The sequence below is a fragment of the Phyllobates terribilis genome, unplaced genomic scaffold (assembly GCF_046119375.1).
Source record: "Phyllobates terribilis strain yellow unplaced genomic scaffold, ASM4611937v1 Scaffold_1__5_contigs__length_1240528914, whole genome shotgun sequence".
NCBI lineage: Eukaryota > Metazoa > Chordata > Amphibia > Anura > Dendrobatidae > Phyllobates > Phyllobates terribilis.
In genome coordinates, this window is record NW_027362761.1 from 108,746,901 (window position 1) to 108,766,774 (window position 19,874).

General features: G+C 45.2%; 1 protein-coding gene across 1 annotated transcript; it reads left to right on the plus strand.

The window, feature by feature from the left end:
- Positions 1–976: 976 nt before the first annotated feature.
- On the plus strand, positions 977–10,047 carry LOC141165987 (perilipin-2-like). The gene is made up of 7 exons (XM_073652157.1): positions 977–1,249; positions 4,227–4,422; positions 8,220–8,302; positions 8,384–8,636; positions 8,877–9,061; positions 9,282–9,404; positions 9,483–10,047. Exons 1-7 carry the CDS (start codon positions 1,220–1,222, stop codon positions 9,846–9,848), a joined length of 1,236 nt encoding a protein of 411 aa, XP_073508258.1. The 5' UTR covers positions 977–1,219; the 3' UTR covers positions 9,849–10,047.
- Positions 10,048–19,874: the final 9,827 nt, after the last annotated feature.

Below are 19,874 nucleotides of genomic sequence, written 5' to 3' on the forward strand. Positions count from 1 at the left end.
TGTGTACTGGGTCCTATCCCGCCTGTGTTCCTACCTGCTAGTGCCTCCCTGTCTGCACTCTAGCTGTGCTTGCCTTTACCCCCCTGCCTGCATACCCGCCTGCCTGCATACCAGTCGTGCCTGCCTATACCCTCCAGTCTGTGTGCCAGCCTACCAGCCTGTTCCTGTATTTCCCTGTGTGGGTCAACAGCCGTGTCCGGGGTCTGTCCTGGAGTAGCACCTGGTCCCTCTGCTCGGTTCCTCCTTGGTGCACTGGCGTCGTATGCCGTCGTGCGACCCTGGTCGGATCGGGTGAATACTTAGTCACGCCCCTCCAGGCATTCACTCTCCGGCACGGTCCAGTGGAATCACTACCAATCACACGCACACGCCGCTTAGCCCGGGCGTGTGCATAACAGCATCACACTTTTGGGGCAATGAAAGAGAGATCCAGGACTTCAGCAGGAGGAAAATTACTATGTAAAGGATGGAAAGTTGTGAGATCTGATCTTTGGTGACCCCGACAGTTATTATTATTTTTTTTTAAGGGGGGGGCCCAATTAGAGCTTCCGCTATGGGGCCCCATGATTCCTATGTACACCCCTGGTGACACCGGATGGTAAAAAACTCACGGCCTCCCTCCAGCCACCAGGTGGCACTGATGTGGACTCTGTACCGGAGACCCAGGAATCCATCCGCTCATCTCTACTCCCAAGTGTCCAGGAATCAGCGGACAGTTCTGGATTTATGTCTACGCACTGCAGGCTCGATCATCAAAGTTTGGGGGTATAAAAATATATATATGATACCAGGAGCAGAATCCACCGTGATTATCTGCACTGTGCGGAACAATAACGTTACCTCAGCCATAACACGGCCTGGTTACCGCTCTTACCACACAGCTGCTCTGTCACACCCTGCTGTGACCTCTGCACGCCGCGCACAGCCGCCCTCCGACCAGTCAGGAGAGCAGACTGCGTGACGTCACCAGTCAGCTGACTGCAGGGAACCCTCCCGGAGACAGCGCCTAGTCAGGTGGGCGTGGTTAGCCGCCTATAAGTGCGGAGGCGCCAGAGCAGCAGGCATTCCTCTCTTCTGTGCAGTTCGTGCTTCTTCCTGCAGAGGGCCTGTGAGTGCTGAGGTTCAGCTGGTGCCTGTGGTAGTTTGGCAGCAGGTGGTGGTCGTCTCTCCTCTTTGGTGGTGACTGTGCTTTGCTTTCTGTAGGTGTTTACTTAGCAACATGGCAGAGACGGTGGAGCAGCAGCAACAGGTAACAGCTACTCTTGTCTTGTCTTATGTCATGGATGATAGTGACGTGCAGTGATACTGAGGAGCTGCTGTCTTTACCGGGTGTATATAGGTATTACTGGGAATGGAGTGAGGCGCCCCCCTCTGGTGTATATAGGTGTTACTGGGCATAGGGTGGTTTCCAGTATTACACTGGCTCCTGTGTGCCTAAATACAGGGGAACGCTGTGGAGGTCGCTACTATGGTATCACCATGTGTGCCCCACTGTGTACATGACCTATGTGCCCCCTTGTCTTGTGTGTTATGGCAGTCAGGTGTGGGGCTCTGCCACATGATGGGGCCTGCCTGTGCATGGTCCCAGGTACAGGATCTGCTGTAAATGGCTCCTTCAGGCTGGGATCTGGTGTAGATCTCTAGTTCTCAGCACTTGCATGTGTCCTCAGTAAGGTTTGTGCACATGACTGATCTGTAATGGGGCTCTATAGGAGTAAATGAGCTGCCCACTATGTGTGTGTGTATATCCAATGGGCCTTGCATGCTCTTTATGGAGGACTATTATCCCATAGAAGCATTACTTGTAGAGCAGAATCTGCATTGATGTGCTGCAGTGGAGTGCAAGCTCACTGGCTCTAATTATATAAGCTCTTTCCATCTACTGGCTTAAAGAAGTTGTCCACTATTTAAAATTCCCCCAGTGTATTTCTAAATACCCTTTATTGCCTGTGAGCGGTGCTATTGCTAACTGCTCACAGGCATCACATGACACCTGGCTGCAGCTAGGTGTGACCCAGTGACTTGCTCCTTGGTGATTGATGGGTGGGGTTTCCCCTTTCATCATATCCAGCATCCACCACATGCCTTCCCAATGAGTGAGAGGGAAAGCATGGGGTGGATGCTGGATGTGATGCTAGGGGAAACCCTGCCCATCAGTCACCGGGGGCGCGTCACTGGGTCATGCCCAGCTGCAGCCGGATCTTGATGTGACATCAGCAGATGGCAGTCGGCTGCAGCCAGGGGTCATGTGATGCCTGTGAGCAGTTAGCAATAGCGCCGCTCACAGGCAATAAAGAGAACAAAAGGGATTTAGAAATGCACTTATCTGCACAGTTTAAATACACTGGGGGAATTTTAACTAGTAGTGGACAACCCCCTCTAAAGACTATTCTTAAATCACACCTAATGCATGAGCCTCGTGCTTGTCCTTCAGGTGCTAGTGGAGCAAGCAGTCCTAGTTGGGAATGGGCCTTACTACCAAGCCACACAAGCAGGCTGGTAATGGCCTATCCAAATGTCCCTCAAGTTTGCATTAAGAATTCCATTAAAAATAAAAGCTCTCCCACACCTGCCAATCCACATTAGGCAGGGATAGTTGGAACCAGAGGGTGCTTGAATTGGCAGCTGGAGCATAGTAGTAATGGGCAAAGATGCAGTCCATCCATACAGTGAGAAGTGATTAAAAATAGCCCCTAAAATGGGTCTGTTTTTAATCTCTTCCCTATTCATTTTATTTAGTCCATTTTAAAAAAACTACTATTCCAATATTTCTAAATGATTGAGCAGCTTTACCTCCTTGGTCACGTTAATAGGCTCTCCTTTGGAAATGTGAGATTCCAAGACACTAAATGGAATCTCTCCCCCCTAAAGGAACACTTCAGTTTATAGCTTCCACTAAATTAATTATTGAATATGAGTGGAAGTTCTGGTTCGGTCAAGCTATATTCTAAAGGTCAGGGACCCGAACTTGACCCCCAAATCCTATAGTAGCCAATGGGCACCTGAATTTTGTTGCTGAAAAATGAGGGTACTAAAGGGTAGGGGGCTTCAAAATAGATGTAATAGCAGGACAGTTGCCCTGCAAACAAATGTGAATAGGAATTGTATAGATGTCCTGTAGATATTTAACTTCACAATCCCCCTACATATAATGAACTAGCAGCCTTTACTGCCTCATGTAGCACTAAATGCCTTAAATAACCTGATTTGGGGGGGAGGACTGCATGGGTCCCACTTATTTTCAATAACCAGTTAAAGCAGACAGCTGTAAGCTGACATTAATAGGCAGAGAAGGTCCATGGATATTGGCCCCTTCCCAGCATCAATGACAGAACAAAGTAGCACTCTGTAAATCTGAGTATGTGAATATGAAATATGAATAGCATTACTGCTGTAGAACATAGAAATAAATGAGAAATCTTAGCACACAAATTGGCCAATTCATGTGTACCTGACAGCCGTGATGAGGCGTTCCTCGATGTCAATACCTCTCTAAGGGACATCTGTCTGATCCTGATGCAATTAAAACCACCTGCAGCATGGGGGTGGAGTGCTCAGTCAAAGCTCAAATCTAGTTGCCAAAGAAAATGACAGCACTTCCACTATAAGAAATAGGTGTGAACAGGTGCTTACTAAGAGGAGCTACCTCCATATACTATGAAAGAACAAAGTAGCACTCTGTAATGCTGAGTATATGAATAGAATTACTGCTGTACTTCATATTCACATACTCAGTGTTACAGAATGCTACTTTGTTCTTTCATTGTATATGGAGGTAGCTCCTCTTAGTAAGCACCTGTCCTTCCCAGCATCAGACATGCTCAAAGCTTTCACTTGGATGGTTACAAAAAAACAGGTGGGCCAGCATGTATTTGTTTCACACTGTTATACAGGCTGGGTCACATGGTGAGCCTGCCAATCACAGCTATACCAATACTTGGCATGGCTGTTATGGGGGGGCCAGAAGTGCCCACAGCCTTAATGCTTGGCTGTCCTGCAGACTTCTAACAAGCTATATTCGTCTGGGTAATCCAAACAGTAACAGACTTTCTTTCTAGAATTCCATGTGAGGGGTTCAGCACCAGACCAGTGTATGTACCCTAACTTTCACTGTCCACTCATCCCTATTATTGAAGTGTGGTAGTTCTCAGAGTATCATAACTGGTACATTGGTGGTTGCTCAACTCTTCCGAGTATATTTCAGGGTTTTGTTTTCTCTTCCTTAGAATGTGGTGGTAAGGCTGACGAACCTCCCACTGGTGAGCTCCACATATGACCTGGTGTCCTCTGCCTATGTGACCACTAAAGACAACCATCCCTACCTGAAGTCCGTATGTGACGTTGCAGAGAAAAGTGTGAGGAGTGTCACTTCTGTGGCCATCACTGGTGCCATGCCAATACTGCAGAAACTTGAGCCTCAAAGTAGGTTTAGCTTCTTGTGGTTTTTTTCCACTAGCAACATTATCTTGTTAATATCATATTTTTTATTTTTCTTGATGTATTGGGCTAAGATGTCTTTAATTTTACATTCTCTAGGCTGTTTTCATGCACACTTATCTTTGCTTTTATGACAGCCCACATTAAAGATCTGATGGAATGGTTACAAAACTGTTAGGGTATATGCACGACCAGTAAACACTGTGGATTGGACGCAGCGCACTTGCACTGCATGCAAACCACAGCGTTCTACATTACAAGCAAAGTGGATGGGACTTAAAGAAATCCCATGCCCACTATGCACCTGCGGATCATCCACGGACATACGGCGTGTCTTTCCAGACTGCAGCAGGTCAACTTCTCTTGCGGAGCCGCTAGTCTCCACAAGAGAAACTGGATCAGTGCAATGTATTGATTGGGGTAAATCTGCATGGTTCAATGAACACATGCAGGTTCACCTGCATGCAGCACTTTGGACACAGCAAAAAAGTCTGCTGCGCTGACAGCACGGATCGTGTGCACATACCCTTAAGCCCTATTCAGGAACCTGTTGCACATGGGTTTTTTGTTTGTTTCCCACCTCCTGAGAGCAGCATAATGTAGGGAAATACCCTAATTCTAGCAATGGATCATTCATTTTTTTTTTTTTTTTTTTCTGGGTTCAGTAGTGATAGAAAGCTAAACCAGAAAAAAAACTGATTATATGTACAGGTGTGTCTCACTAAATTAGAATATGATCAAAAAGTTAATTTATTTCAGTTCTTCAATACAAAAAGTGAAACTCGTATATTATGTAGTCATCACAAACAGTGTGATCCATTTCAAGTGTTTATTTCTGTTGATTATGGCTTACAGCCAATGAAACCACAAGTCATTATCTCAGTAAATTAGAATAATTAACAAACACCTGCAAAGCCTTCCTAAGCACTTAACCCTCCGTCACATACAATAGGCCTGACAGGCATATCTTTTACTTTCATTTCTCCTTCCTCACCAGATTGTGAGGAAATCCCCCCCCCCCCCCCCCCCTCCAGGAAGTCTCCTGTCTCTAGCAGCACCTGATTATGTGTAGTCTTTTATTACATCCCTATGAAGGTCACTGATCACTTTTAGAGCACTGAAATTGCAAACAGATATTATAAATATTTTTCTAGCCTGCGCCTGACAGTCACATTGTATGTGAACTTGTTAGAACTAATATTGTATGTGACGGAGGGTTAAAAAGGTCCCTTAGTCTGTTTTCAAGTAGGCTCCACAATCATGGGGAAGACTGACTCGACAATGTCCAGAAGGCAGTTATTGACACACTCCACAAGGAGGGTAAGCCACAAAAGGTCATTGCTAAAGAAGCTGTCTATTCAGAGTGCTGTATCCAAGCATATTAACCCCTTTAATCCTCACTCGCCCTCCCAAGGTTTGCACGTTAATGACCAGGCCAATTCTGAGTTGGTTTTTTTAAATCTTCACAAAGGTATAATTTAAAAATGGACCCCAAAATTTGTTGTGCAATTCCTCCCGAGCACGCCGATAGCCCATATGTGGGGGAAAGCCACTGTTTGGGCGCACGGCAGAGTTCGGAAGGGAAGGAGCGCTATTTGAACGCCAAATTGGCTGGAATTGAGTGGATGCCATGTCGCGTTTGGAGAGCCCCTGATGCCCCTAAGCAGTGGAAACCCCCCCCCCCCCCCCCTCCTCAAGGATTTTATCAAGGGGTATAGTGAACATTTTGTTTGACACAGAATTTGATAACATTAGGTCATCATATTGAATTTGGTGCATGAACAAAGTAACTTCCTGTTGTCCTGGATGCGGTCATGACAACATCCAGGGATGCTGGCAGGAGTGCAGGACCGCTCCTGGCACACAGTAGATTGTCACAGCTGACACCCAGCGGCAATTGCCCCGCTTGTGTACAGGCGTAATCGCAGCGTGCATAATAGTACGTAGCTGGCCCTATAGGCCCAGGGTGCAGCTACGTACTATTACTGACAAGGTCATAAAAGGTTAATGGAAAGTGTGGTAGAAAGGTGCACAAGCAGGATAACCGCAGCCTTGAAAGGATTAAGAAAAGGCCGTTCAAAAATTTGGGAGATTCACAAGTAGTGGATTGCTGCTGGAGTCATTGCTTCAAGAGCCAAGACCGACGTATCCAGGACGTGGGCTACAAGTGTCGCATTCCTTGTGTCAAGCCACTCATGACCAATAGACAATGCCAGAAGCTTCTTACCTGGACTGTTGCTCAATGGTCCAAGGTGTTTTTCAGATTAAAGTAAATTTTGCAAATCAAGGTCCCAGAGTCTGGAGGAAGTGAAGAGGCACACAAACCAAGCTGCTTGAGGTCTAGTGTGATGGTTTGGGGAGCCATGTCATCTGCTGGTGTAGGTCCACTGTGTTTTATCAAGACCAAAGTCAGTGCAGCCGTCTACCAGGACATTTTAGAGCACTTCATGCTTCCCTTTCCATCTTTTTGTAGATGGAAATTTTAATTCTCCAGCAGGATTTGGCACCTATCCACACTGCCAAAAAGTACCAATACCTGGTTTACACACAACAGTATCACTGCTTGATTGGCCAGCAAACTCACTGACCTTAACCCCATAGAGACTCTATGGGGTATTGTCAAGAAGAAGAGGAGACGCCAGACCCACCAATGCAGATGAGCTGAAGGCTGTTATCAAAGCAACCTGGGCTTCCATAACACCTCAGCAGTGCCACCGGCTGATCGCTGCCATGCTGCACTGATGCAGTAATTGATGCAAAAGGAGCCCCGACCAAGTATTGAGTGCATTCAGTGGGCCACCATTCTGGATTTTAAAATCCTATTTCAAGCTGTTATAAATTCTAATTTACTGAGATAATGACTTGTGTTTTCATTGGCTGTAAGCCATAATCCACAGAAGTAAACACTTGAAATGGATCACTCTGTTTGTAATGACTCTGTATAATGAGTTTCTCACTTTTTGTATTGAAGAAATTAACTTAGAATATCCTTGGTGAGGAGCATATTGACATTAAGCTACTAACTTGTCTTCTGGTCCAACCACACCCCCAGAACATCTAGGCTGCTATGCCGACAGTGATCTCCTGCAAAAAAAAAAAAAAAATGCCTGTCTTGAAACCGCACAGCCTAACCAGTGACACATTGCTGAAATTAGTGTCTCTGCATTTGAGGACAGCATGAGGTAGTGGCATAGCACAAACCTGCTGCCAGATTCCCTTCACTCATGCTGCAGCCTGATGCAACACAAGCTAAAGAAGGCAAACTGCTAATTTAAATGGCAAAAATAAGCCCTAATTGCTACACTTCTCCTTCTAAACCAACATAAATGTAACCTCTCTACTCTGGGCATGATGCAGGTTTGCGATCATTCCCTGCTAGCATTTGGCCTACTTCCTAGATCACAATAGTCCTAGTATTAGGTCAGGGTCACACTAGCATGTAACATGGCCAAGTGCTATCCAATGTTTATCGGGGAACAATCGCAACATGCTGCAACTGGCAGTGAGACTTGGCTCACTCGCATCCATACAAGTCTATACGTGCATATGAAACATCAGACTGCCCTGTCATCCCAGTGCAGTCCGCTATATGCCGAGACATGCAATGGGGAAGTTACTTTCTCAATCTCCGCTGCGACTCTCTCGTGAGAATCTGAGCACAGTAGCATGATGCATCGGATGCCATGCGCTACTGTGACTCCAGCCTAACTCAGAAGATCTCTGCTGCCTCCTGTATACAGACTACAATTGCATCAGATGTAACTTCTTCTTCCCCCTCACAGTTGCTCTGGCAAACACTATTGCCTGTGTTGGACTGGACAAGATTGAAGAGAAGTTGCCTATTCTGTATCAGCCTTCTGAAAAGGTAAGCAGCTAAAATCATACAGAACCTTACATTTCCCTTCCCCCTACAGTTAGCTTACACAAGTGCCACCTTGTATGTTAGGTTGTGGCTAATGCCTCAGAAGCTGTTGTTGGTGCCAGAGATGCAGTAATCCATAGTATCACAGGAGTAGTGGATAAAACCAAGGGAGCTGTGCAGAATGGTGTGGAGATGACTAAGGATGTTGTAAATGGCAGCATTACCACTGTTCTGGGAAGCCGTGTAGTGAAGATCATGAGCAACCGTGTGGACTCTGCACTAACGAGGTCTGAATCTCTTCTGGAACAATACCTGCCACCAACAGATGAAGAGCTGGGTAAGCCCAAACCTATTAATTTGTGTGGACAGGGTAAATTGACTTGCTGAGGCAGTCCAAATACTAGATGGTTTGGACTTTAAAAACTTGCCCTAACATTGGGAGAGGGGTTGGGTAGTTTTGGCATGCAAAATAAGCCATCGGTATACTGACTGCAGTAACAAGTAATCTCACCACACAAACATGAAGGAGTAGCCAGCTAAGTTGTTGACAGAGCATAACTAACTTTTTTAATTATAGCAAAGATAGCAACTAAGACAGAAGGCTTTGAGGTGTCCCAAGATGAGCCTGGTTACTACATGCGCCTGGGATCCCTCTCTACAAAGGTCCGCAAGCGTGCTTATCAACAGACTTTGACCAGGATCAAGGATGCAAAATGCAGGAGTCAGGAGGCCATTTCTCAGCTCCAGAGCACTGTCAACCTGGTTAGTAAATGTACTTGTAGTCTTAAACATCTGTCATAACCTCCATGAGTCCTATGAAGGCAGATTCCCTTTAATGTTGATGTGTGGGAGTAGCAGTCAAACATGACTGTTCTTGGCAGTAAGGTGTGGGGGGGGGGGGGATAAATAAACCAGATGTAGGTGTGATTATATGCACTGTCTTCCATGAACCCAAGTAAATGTATTCCCCTTTTTTTTTAAGCTTGCGTATGCAAGAAAAAACCTGAATGATGCAAATCAGAAGATCCATGATGCACAGGAGAACTTGTACAACAAGTGGGTGGAGTGGACAAGAGGCACAGGAGAAGATGCTGGTGGTGCAGAGGTAATGACACTCCCTCATAAGGCTTCTGCTAGGCATCATTTGTATATTAAAATATAACTTGTCAATTTCCATCTACAGCAAATTGAATCCCGCACACTGACTATTGCCCGGAATCTCACTCAGAACCTGCAGACTACTTGTTTGTCTCTGGGCTCCAGCGTTCGAGGTCTTCAGCAAAACATTCAGAACAAGGTTCATGGTGTTGGTGTCATGGCTGCAGATGTCTACCAAAACTTCCACTCTGGCTCTTCCTTCAGAGAAATGTCTGACAGCCTTTTAACCGCAACTAAGGACAAGTTCACAAAAATAAAGGATGATACACTGAACTACATCATAAACAACACTACACTAAATTGGCTGGCCGGTGGTTTTTATCCAAAACTTGCTAGTGGCCAACATGAGGAGCAAGAAGCAGGTGTGGGAGATTCAGTTAAAGAGGAGTAAAAATGCAAGCTCCTGTTGAGACATTGGATCACCTAAATGGCATCTTGATCTGAGAGCCAGTAACTGGCAATAGACCATGTAACTGATGTGAAAGGAGTTGTCTCTAACATTGCACTTTGTCTTAATCTTGGATGTTTCTGCTCATCTTCACAAATCTGGTATCACTAATGTATAGACCCCCCACTATGTGCACTTCTGTATTAATAAAATGCTATATTGATTTGGCTGTGACATGTACATTCTGGTTTTGATATATATGTAAGCAATTTACACGTCTACAATTCACACTTGTCTAGGCCCACACATTATACAGGTACTGGACCCCACATGTTTGGCACACACTCTCAGTAGGTAGTTTTTGCCAGCAGCAGCTCTCCCAGCTTGGGGTAGGGGCACAATCGGTAATCTGGCAGGCTGCAGATTTCAGAAGATGTAATTTAGGTGCTGGATAAAATTGCTGTGGGCTGCATATTTCTCCCTTACAGTCAAAGAGGTAAATCTTTGGCATAGAGGTGGGAGATGGAAGCACACTGCAACTCACTGGCTAATTACTGGAGACACTTGGACAGCTGCTTCCTGGGTCACAGGCACAGAGCTGCCTTCTGATCATGCTAACAGATTGTGCTGTCCCAGTAGCTGCAGAGCAGGATGGCTAGGTTATTGCTAGCACAAATAGGATTGTCTTACAGCAGCCCGTTGATCCTGCTCCTGGATCTTAGTTTAATTTCAATTTATGCAATGCATCATGGGAGAGTGGTAAGCGGAGCAAAGAAGCTTGGGAGTTCCCTTCCCTGGAGACAACTTCAGCTGTAGTTGGCTCTTCAGCCTCAGAGGCTTGGGCCATAATTTTTTTTTATTTTGGGTGTGAGAACATTAATATTGAACATCTGATATTTTTTTTTTTTTTTTTTCTTCAACTTACTATGACCTACATGCCTATGTAGATTACTTATTACTGACAGATTTCCTCATGCACCCACAATCTAGCTGGCACAGGTTGGCTCTCAAGCTGTTAGGTAATCATAAGGGAAAGGCAATTGTTAACACTGTCTTCTAGTTTGCCATGTACATATTCCTACACTTCTAGCACTAGAGCCACAGATTGTTTACAGTAGAAGCAATGTACTTTCTTCCAGATGTGGATGGGTTCAGACTTAGCAGATATTAACACTTCTTTATGAAGACTTGGTGTACATACAGTAGGTAGAGAAGGTATTCGCACCCTTGGCATCTCTTGGTCTACCTCAACCTGGAATTTCATTTTTTTTTTTATGAGGGTGTTGCATCAGTTCATGTAAAGAACATGCCTATAACTGTACACTTTGCTTTAATCTTTTCATTGTGTTAAACTAGGACAAAACCAAAAACTTCAATGTATTTTGTAGAGCCTCCTTTTGTGGCAGTTATTGCTGTAAGTTGCTTTGAATAAGTCTGAGCTTTCCACACAGCCACTGGGATTTTAGCCCATTCCTCAAGGCAAAACTGCTCCAGCACCTTCAAGTCTGATGGTTTCCTCCAGTAAACAGCAATCTTTAAGTCCAAACCAAAGATTCTCAATTGGATATTAACACTTTCCCATATGTTTATGATGCTACAGGAGCTGCATTTCTGTAAAGTACATACGGCGTTACTACTTCCAGTCACCGTACCGCATTGTGCGGTGACTGCGTTAAGATGGCTGTTGCCTGACAGCAGGCCCTCCCTGCACATTGTCCTGGGGAGTTCACCACTTCCTCCTCAGTCAGCAATATCTGTGATTGGCTGGCTAATTCTGACCAGCCAATCACAATGATGTGTGTGTGTGGTTTGTTTTTTTTTCGAAATGAACATGCTGTGATGTCTCAAACAGCACCAATCACAGCAGTTACAATGGATGGGGTGATTGCAAAGTCACCTCTCCTGGTTAACTCCTTTGGCTGAACAATGGTCAGTAACTAATCAGTGCCAGAGGGGTTTAATCTAAAATGGCAATCACCACTCTGCATGCCATCTTTACCTCCGTTACCAGAGAGAAAAAAAAAAATCATTGACATACTAGTATTTTTTTTTTCTAATAGAAAGTACAGACTAACTTTTATAGGTAGTGTGGTATACTGGAAGCAACCGTCAAGTGTAGAAAAGGCCATCGTCTCCTTGGCATTTTGAGAGGATTTGCTAGTAACTTTTCGTTAGGTCCAGGGTGGTGATATATCTGGCTGACCCTAGCCTCTCTGAGCTCACTGATGCAGGGTGTCGATCTTGGATACCTAATTTAGTTTCTTGTAGTCATTGCAGAAACTCCACTCTTCATCAGGCTTCGGCACAAGGACAATGGGGCTGGACCAGCCGCTCTTTGACTCCTTGATGATGCCCAGACTCGACATTCTTCTCGCCTCCTTCGAAATCGGGATTTGGAGATTCAATATGGCTTTTGGTTCACTAGCATATGTGGTTCAGTCAGGATTTCATGTTCAACAACCTGTATAAGTCCTGGCAATTCCAGAAACTGTTCTGCTTAAGCAGTTTTTGGCACGGTTTCTGGGTTGGTGACAGTGTGTCTGCCCCTGTGACATTCTCAATATTGGCCCCCAGACACACAGCTTCCACTGGTTCCCTGTTTCTCCACGGTTTAAACAAGTTGATGTGGTATACTTAGTATGGCTTTCTTCTCCCTGGTTGGTGGACCTTGTAGTTGGTCACTCAGCTATTCGACCATCTTGTATGGCCCCTGCCACTTGGCCAGAAACTTACTTTCAACCATGGGGATCAACACCAACGCTCTCCTGGGCTAAACTCTCATTCTGTCCGACCAATTGTAGGCCCTTGTCTTGGCCTCTTGTGCTTGAAGGAGGCTCTCCTTCATGATCGGCATCACCCTCACGATCTTGTCTTTTTTTTTAAAAGATTAGTTAGCACAGAGTAAATTTTTACTCAGCGTATTGGGGGAGCGTACGTTGCAGTATTAGTGATGTCCAGTTTTCTTTTGCAAAAAAAAGTTAGCGTCGAGTAACTTTTTAGGTCATTAGTGTAGTGAACGTCACTGTAATTTTTTTATACAATTTTTTTTTACATCTACTGATTTTTCTGTTAATTTTTTCTCTTCTAAGTGTTTCTTCTAAATTTGTCCTTTTTACTTATTTCTCTACTTTTTATAATAAATAGTACCCTTTACACAAGCCCCACACAATACATGTGCAAAAGCACCATTTACACACACATCCCCAATGTTTTCAAGAATAAAATAAAAATGGCCCATTCGTCAAAAAGACGCTATTCACCAGAGGAGGCATCCGCTTTCCTTGCCTCCGACACGGATTCAGGCAGTGAGGAAAATCCCAGAATTCTCTTTCTCTTCCTCATTAAGTGAGAAGGGAACCCCAGGAAGGCGCCCTAGAACCGAGGCAACCCCTTCAGCAATCAATGCCATATGGACTCCGCCCTCAAAAAATATCAGCCTGTTATTCCGGATTTCATCGGCACCTCAGGAATTCAATTTGACGTTACAGACCTCACTGAAATTGACTTTTTCAAATTCTTTTTCAGCGAGGAAATAATCTTATGGTGGTCCAGACAAATTTGTATGCCTATCAATTTTTCACCCAAAATCTCATGTCATCATACGTCATTCTGTTAAAGGGACATTTCTATAGATGAATCTCTGGTTCATTTCAAAGGGAGGCTAAAATTCCAACAATACCTGCCCAGTAGGAATGCCAGGTACGGAATTAAACTGTGTAAGCTGCAAGCTGTTCAAGAGTACCTCAGTGTACACCCACAGATTTAGAGTCTATGAAGGAAAGGACACTCAGATTGACCCCACTGAATGCCCCCTGTCCTGGGGGAGAGTGAGAAAATTGTGTGGGAATTGCTGCACCCACTGCTGTATAAGGGTTATCTCCTCTATATGGATAACTTTTACACCAGCATCCCTCTCTTCAAGACCCTTTCTGTCAGAGGTACAGTTGCATGCGGCACCGTGCAAAAAAATCAGAGGCCTCCCTAAGCCGCTAATTGGGCAACTGCTGAGAAAGGGCGAAAGCAGAGCCCGATGCAGTAACAACATGCTGGTGGTCAATTATAAGGACAAGAGGGATGTTCTTATCTTGACCACCATACACCATGACAACAGCTCCCTTGTCACTGTCCGACGTACCAAAACACAAGTCCCAAAGCCAGATTGTATCTTAGATTATAATAAGTGCATGGGGGTGTAGATCTGTCAGATCAGTTCCTCAAGCCATACAGTGCCATGCGAAAAGCTAAAGGATGGTAGAAAAAAAATCGGTCGTGCGAATTGTACAGATGGCACAATGCTTTTATGCTGTTTCGATCAGCAGGCAATACGTGGACCTTCCTTCAGTTTCAGTCAGTAGTCATCAAGGCCCTAATGTTTGGCACTCAGAAAGGTGAGGGTCCCAGTACATCTCAAACTGATGGAGCCCGTATCGTACTAGGTCAACATTTTCTAGGAGAGGTTCACCAAACAGCGAAGAAGGGAAGATCACAAAAAAAGTGCAGACTATGCTCCAAGAGGGGAATCCGAACAGACACAATTTACCATTGTGAAACCTGCCCTGAGAAACCTGGCCTTTGCATTAAGATTTGCTTCAAAGTATACCACATGTCCTCAAATTAATAAATTAATTTATACCCTATTTACATTACACACTTTTATAATCTGATGAACTCAGCAAAACTTACACATACCAATACATTATAAATTCATACACCAGTAAAACCAAAAGCATTATCATTACTATAACTGTTACGGATCTGGGTGGTGGAACCTCTGTGCTGAGATGCAAGGAGGGACCAGAGGGGCGTAACTAAGTGCTAACTCGGACCGAGCCTGGCCACACGGTGGCTTATTCGACTCCGTAAACCAAGGAGGGACCGGGCAGGTGAACCAGGTGCCACTCTGGGACCGACCTTGTGTGAGAGCAGGCGACTCCCACGGGTCAGATGGCTGAAGCTGACAGGTACAGCGGATGAGCATGGCAGGTAGCCTGCCGGGTGATCCGGGTAGGCAAGCAGGCAGGCACGACAGGTAGCCAGACAGGTGATCCGAGTAGGCAAGCAGGCGGGCACAGCAGGTAACCTGACAGGTGATCCGGGTAGGCAAGCCGGCGGGCACGGCAGGTAGACAGGCTGGCGGGCACGGCTGATAGACCGGCAGGCGGGCACGGCTGATAGACAGGCAGGTGGGCGCGGCTGATAGATAGGCAGGCGGGCACGGCTGATAGACAGGCCAGCGGGCACGACTGATAGACAGACTGGCGGGCACTGGAACCTGAGGGCTGAGGAGAGTGTTAGCACACAGACAACAACCTTGCACAGGCACCTCCATTTTGGAGAAGGTGCTTTAAATAGGAGTGGTCCTCCGGCCGTTGGCCGGGGACTCTTTAGGACGGCGCGCGGCCCTTTTAAGAGGGAGGGAGCGTGCACGCGCCCTAAGCACAGTACCTGGGAAGCTGCGCGCGGTGCGCGCAACAGCATCAGCGGAGCAGGGGGACGCCGGACCGGGACCGCGGCGGTGAGGGGAACGGCGTCTCTGCCTGGCAGGAGGCAGAGATGCTGACGCTACAATAACTATGCCTCTAAATAATTCCTTGGGGTTTGTAGTTTCCAAAAGGGGTACACTGTTTGGGCACATCAGAGGCTCTCCAAACGTGACATGGCATGCGCAAACCATTTAATCAAAAACTGCGCTCCAAACCGCCATTTCTTCCCTTCCGAGCCCTGCAGTGCGCCCAAACAGCATTTTTTCCCCACATATGGGGTATCGGGGTACCCAGGAGAAATTGCACAACAATTTTTGGGGTCCATTTTCTCCTACTGGGGATAAGAGATCATTTTTTGTTGAAAAATTAGATTTTTTATTTTCACTGCTGTATGTTATAAACATCTGCGAAGCACCTGGGGGTTCAAGGTGCTCATCACACATCGAAATAAGTTCTTTGAGGGGTTTAGTTTCCAAAATGGGGTCACTTGTGGGAGGTTTCCACTGTTTAGACACATCAGGGCTCTCCAAATGTTCTCCTGTTGCCCTTGTGAAAATAAAAAAATTGGGTCTAAGTAAAATTTTTGTGAAAAAAAATTAAATGTTCGTTTTTTCCTTCCACATTGCTTCAGTTCCTGTGAAGCACCTGAAAGGTTAATAAACATCTTGAATGTGATTTTGATCACCTTGAGGGGTGCAATTTTTAGAATGATGTAACTTTTGGGTGTTATGTCATATAGACCTCTCAAAGTCACTTCAAATGTGATGTGGTCCCTAAAAAAATGGTTTTGTTGGAAAAATAAGAGATTGCTGGTCAAATTTTAACCCTTCTAACTTCCTAACAAAAAAAAATTATGTTTTAAAAATTGTTCTGATGTAAAGTAGACATGTGGGAAACTTTACTTATTAACTATTTTGTGTGACATAACTCTCTTGTTTAAGAGCATAAAAATAAGAAGATTGAAAATTGCGAAATTTTCAAAATTTTTGCCAAATTTCTGATATTTTCACAAATAAACGCAAAAAATAATGAACAAATTTTACCAATATCATAAAGTACAATATGTGAAGAGAAAACTTTCTCAAAAGCGGTGGGATCAGTTGAAGCGTTCCAGAGTTATTACCTTAAAAATTGGCACTGATCAAAATTGAAAATATGGGCCTGGTCAGGAAGGTGAAAACAGGCTTCAGGGTGAAGGGGTTAAGGTCTGGGCTTTGACTAGGCCTCTCCAAAATATATACAAATTTCCTCATCGATACGCCTTTTAACGGCTTTCGTTAAGGGGCCTTATCATATTTTAACAGCACTGAGGAATAAGAGTATAGGGCCGCCCCGCAGCCGAAATTACTGTAGGTGTCAGCTGTACATGACAGCTGACACCCTGCGGTATCAGACCCCAGCCGGTTTTGAAACCGATCGGGGCCGATTGACCCCTTAAATACCGCTGTCAATCATGACAGTGGTATTTAAGTGGTTGCAAGGGGGTCACAACAGGCCTTGGGCAAGTGTCGGGGGCCCTGAGCAGGCGGGGGGGGCCCACTCGCCGTCGGTCACCCCGGCTCGCTATGGGACCCCTGAGTGGAGGTGCCAGCGCCCACCCCCCCGCTTGCTCAGGGCCTCGGCACAATACTTACCTCTTCCCGTGCCTCCTGTATCTTCCGCGGCTGTTGCACTGTGACGTCTCAGGTCAGAGGGAGCAATGACGTCTTTCCACCGCGCCCTCTACTGAGCAGTCTGGAAGTTGGGAGAAGGTGAACACAACCAAAAAATAATTGGAGATTGATCCAATGCATATAAAACACAATATAAGCAAAGAAGGAAGAGAGAAAGATATGCAAAAACGGGGATCTCACAAAAATATATATGCATGAAATGTTTTATTAACGCATATTAAATACAGACAACACGAACATCTAAAAACATTAAAAAACAGCCCAAGTTGATACAATACTGGCCCAACAATATAGCCACAAATATTCCCGAAACCAACAACAACAGCAGGTATCAGTGAAGATATCTATTCATGAAATCATCAATTTAGAACAGACAAACCACATAGTCATGATTACATTAGTATGCAATGAAAAAGGGTGGTTAACCCGCAACCTCCATGTTTGGTAATGTGCATGATCAATAAAGTGCAAATGCTTGAACAGCTAGCAAAAAAACCCTTAAAAATCCCTATAAAGGAATACACAAGGGTTCAGTGCAAATGCACACCAATAAAGTGCAAAAAATGCTTGGAGGTGTTGAAACTCCTTTGGGATAAAGACCCAGCCTGTTAATCCTTGTAACCAAGTTTTAGGCTGTGTGGCCACGATGCGCTTTTTAAGCGTTTCCGCAGCGGCAAAAACGCTGCAGAAACGCTTAAAAAACGCATGGTAGAAGGCCTGCCATGTTCCCCAATGATAATCCGCATGTGCTCTGCACATGCTGCGGAAATTTCCGCTGCGGATTATCATTGCGGAAAAAAACGCAGCACTATCAATTATTTTGCGGAAGTGCTGCGTTTTCGCCGCCATTGACTTGCATTAGATCGCATGGATTACGCATCACTGTATATGTAGATGCGCATTCCATGCGTTCTAATGTGCAGATGGTACCCACGTCTAGAGGAGAGGAGACTCTCCTCCGGACCTGGGTACCATAGAAAACTGTAAAAAAAATAATAAAATAAAAAATAAATATATACTTACCTTCTGGCGGCCCTCTCCTTCTCTTCTCTTGCCGACAGTTCGCGATGTACTGAAGGACCTGCGCTGACGTCAGAGTCATGAGACGGGTCACGCGACTCTGACGTCGGCAGGTCCTTCAGTCTACTGCTGCCGGCAGCCGGGACGGTGAAGCAAGACAGCGCGGGCCATTGGAGGGTAAGTATAGATTTATTTTTTTATTTTTTGACATTCTCTCGGGTCACAGTATATAAATCCATGCTGTTTGCATGGATTTATATAGTGTGACCAAGTTAACAAGCACTTTCCAAGTGATGCTAAAATCGCTTGGAAAGCGGTTGTCAACCCGCATGCGGAAATGCATGTGCAGAACGCTTCACTTCCGCATGTCCCTGGCAGGAAAACGCATGTACAATCCGCATGCGTTTTTTTCTGCCAGGGATATGCAGAAACGCTCAGGAAAAAATCCTGAGCATTTCTGCATCGTGGGCACATAGCCTGAAGCGTATCGCTACTAGAAACGTAGCTTTCTCAGGGGCAGAAAAGAAAACACAAGTGACAAGAATCAAGCTGTCAGTATTTATACATATTGCAAATTATTTCAAATTAAATCAATTACCAGGTGCAGGAAGCATTATCCTTGGATCCGATGGTACAGTGTTTCAGGAGATGACATCAACCCATGTTGAAATCACATGTCATGAATGACCCAATAAGATCAGTCATACTGCAGAGGAAGGGTGGAAGTGGAGAGTTACAGCGCTATACGCATACACGCCCGGCCTGTGAGTAAGCCGGAAGTCACAATTGCGATGCAGGGAAGGGCAGAGATACGATATTACAGCACTGTGTGCATGTGCGCCCGGCCTATAAATTAACCGGAAGTCACAAATGCGATGGGAGAGAGCAAATACACGTGTGTGCGCCCGACCATGGCCCAAAATAAGGACCACGTCAAAAGGTCAATGCATCGAAAACAGCGCCAGCACATCACCCAGGCAACACACACCGCGCCACACACAGCGCATGCGCACCCAACCCAACAGAGGCATGGGAATAAAGAGATAGGCACTGAAGAATTACGCACAGCTCAGAAAGTCATAACGCCATAGGCACGCAAAGGGAGGATGCAAAAGGGAGACCCATACCATATCGGGTTTGCAGTTGTTCAAATAAAATTCATTAGTACAGATATTGACTCTATACTGAGGTATGTACTGTATATGCAGACTAAGCAATGGACATGTCAGTCACGAGGTGTAAATGCATGTACATGACCTATGCGCATCTGTAAAAATGGCATATGCGCACCTGTAGAAGTGGAGAGAGCCATGATAAAGAGACGAAGATACAGGGGAACGGTTCTATCCATAGGGGCATGATCCAATACCAACATGATGCATGTATACAAAGACGCAGATACATGAAAATAACCCATCTATGTAACAAAAAATAAATGCTATTTTACCACTTTCTTGCCCGCTCCCCTTCCCTCCCTAGCCCCTTTAACTACCCTCTCCTCTTAGTGAGGGGAAATTATTACCAAGTGACGCACTGGATAATAAGAATGCTTACCCTAAAGGACTAAGGTTAACCACCCCTGATCACATACAATAGAGACAACAAAAAATACAGAAAAATCTTGGACATTTTTAGAAGATCTAGGGATGGTCCAAGCCGTAAAACGCATGGATGAAGAAGGCGGATACTGTGCTGGAAAGATGGCGGCTGTATCATGTGGACCATTCTGGTTGTGAATACTGAAGCATACTGAAAATACATAATGGGCTATGTGTCCCGATAGAAGCCCACATATAAGAGTTCCTCATTAATGCCCTAAGGCACCAAGGTGTTAAAGTCAAAAATCCACCTGG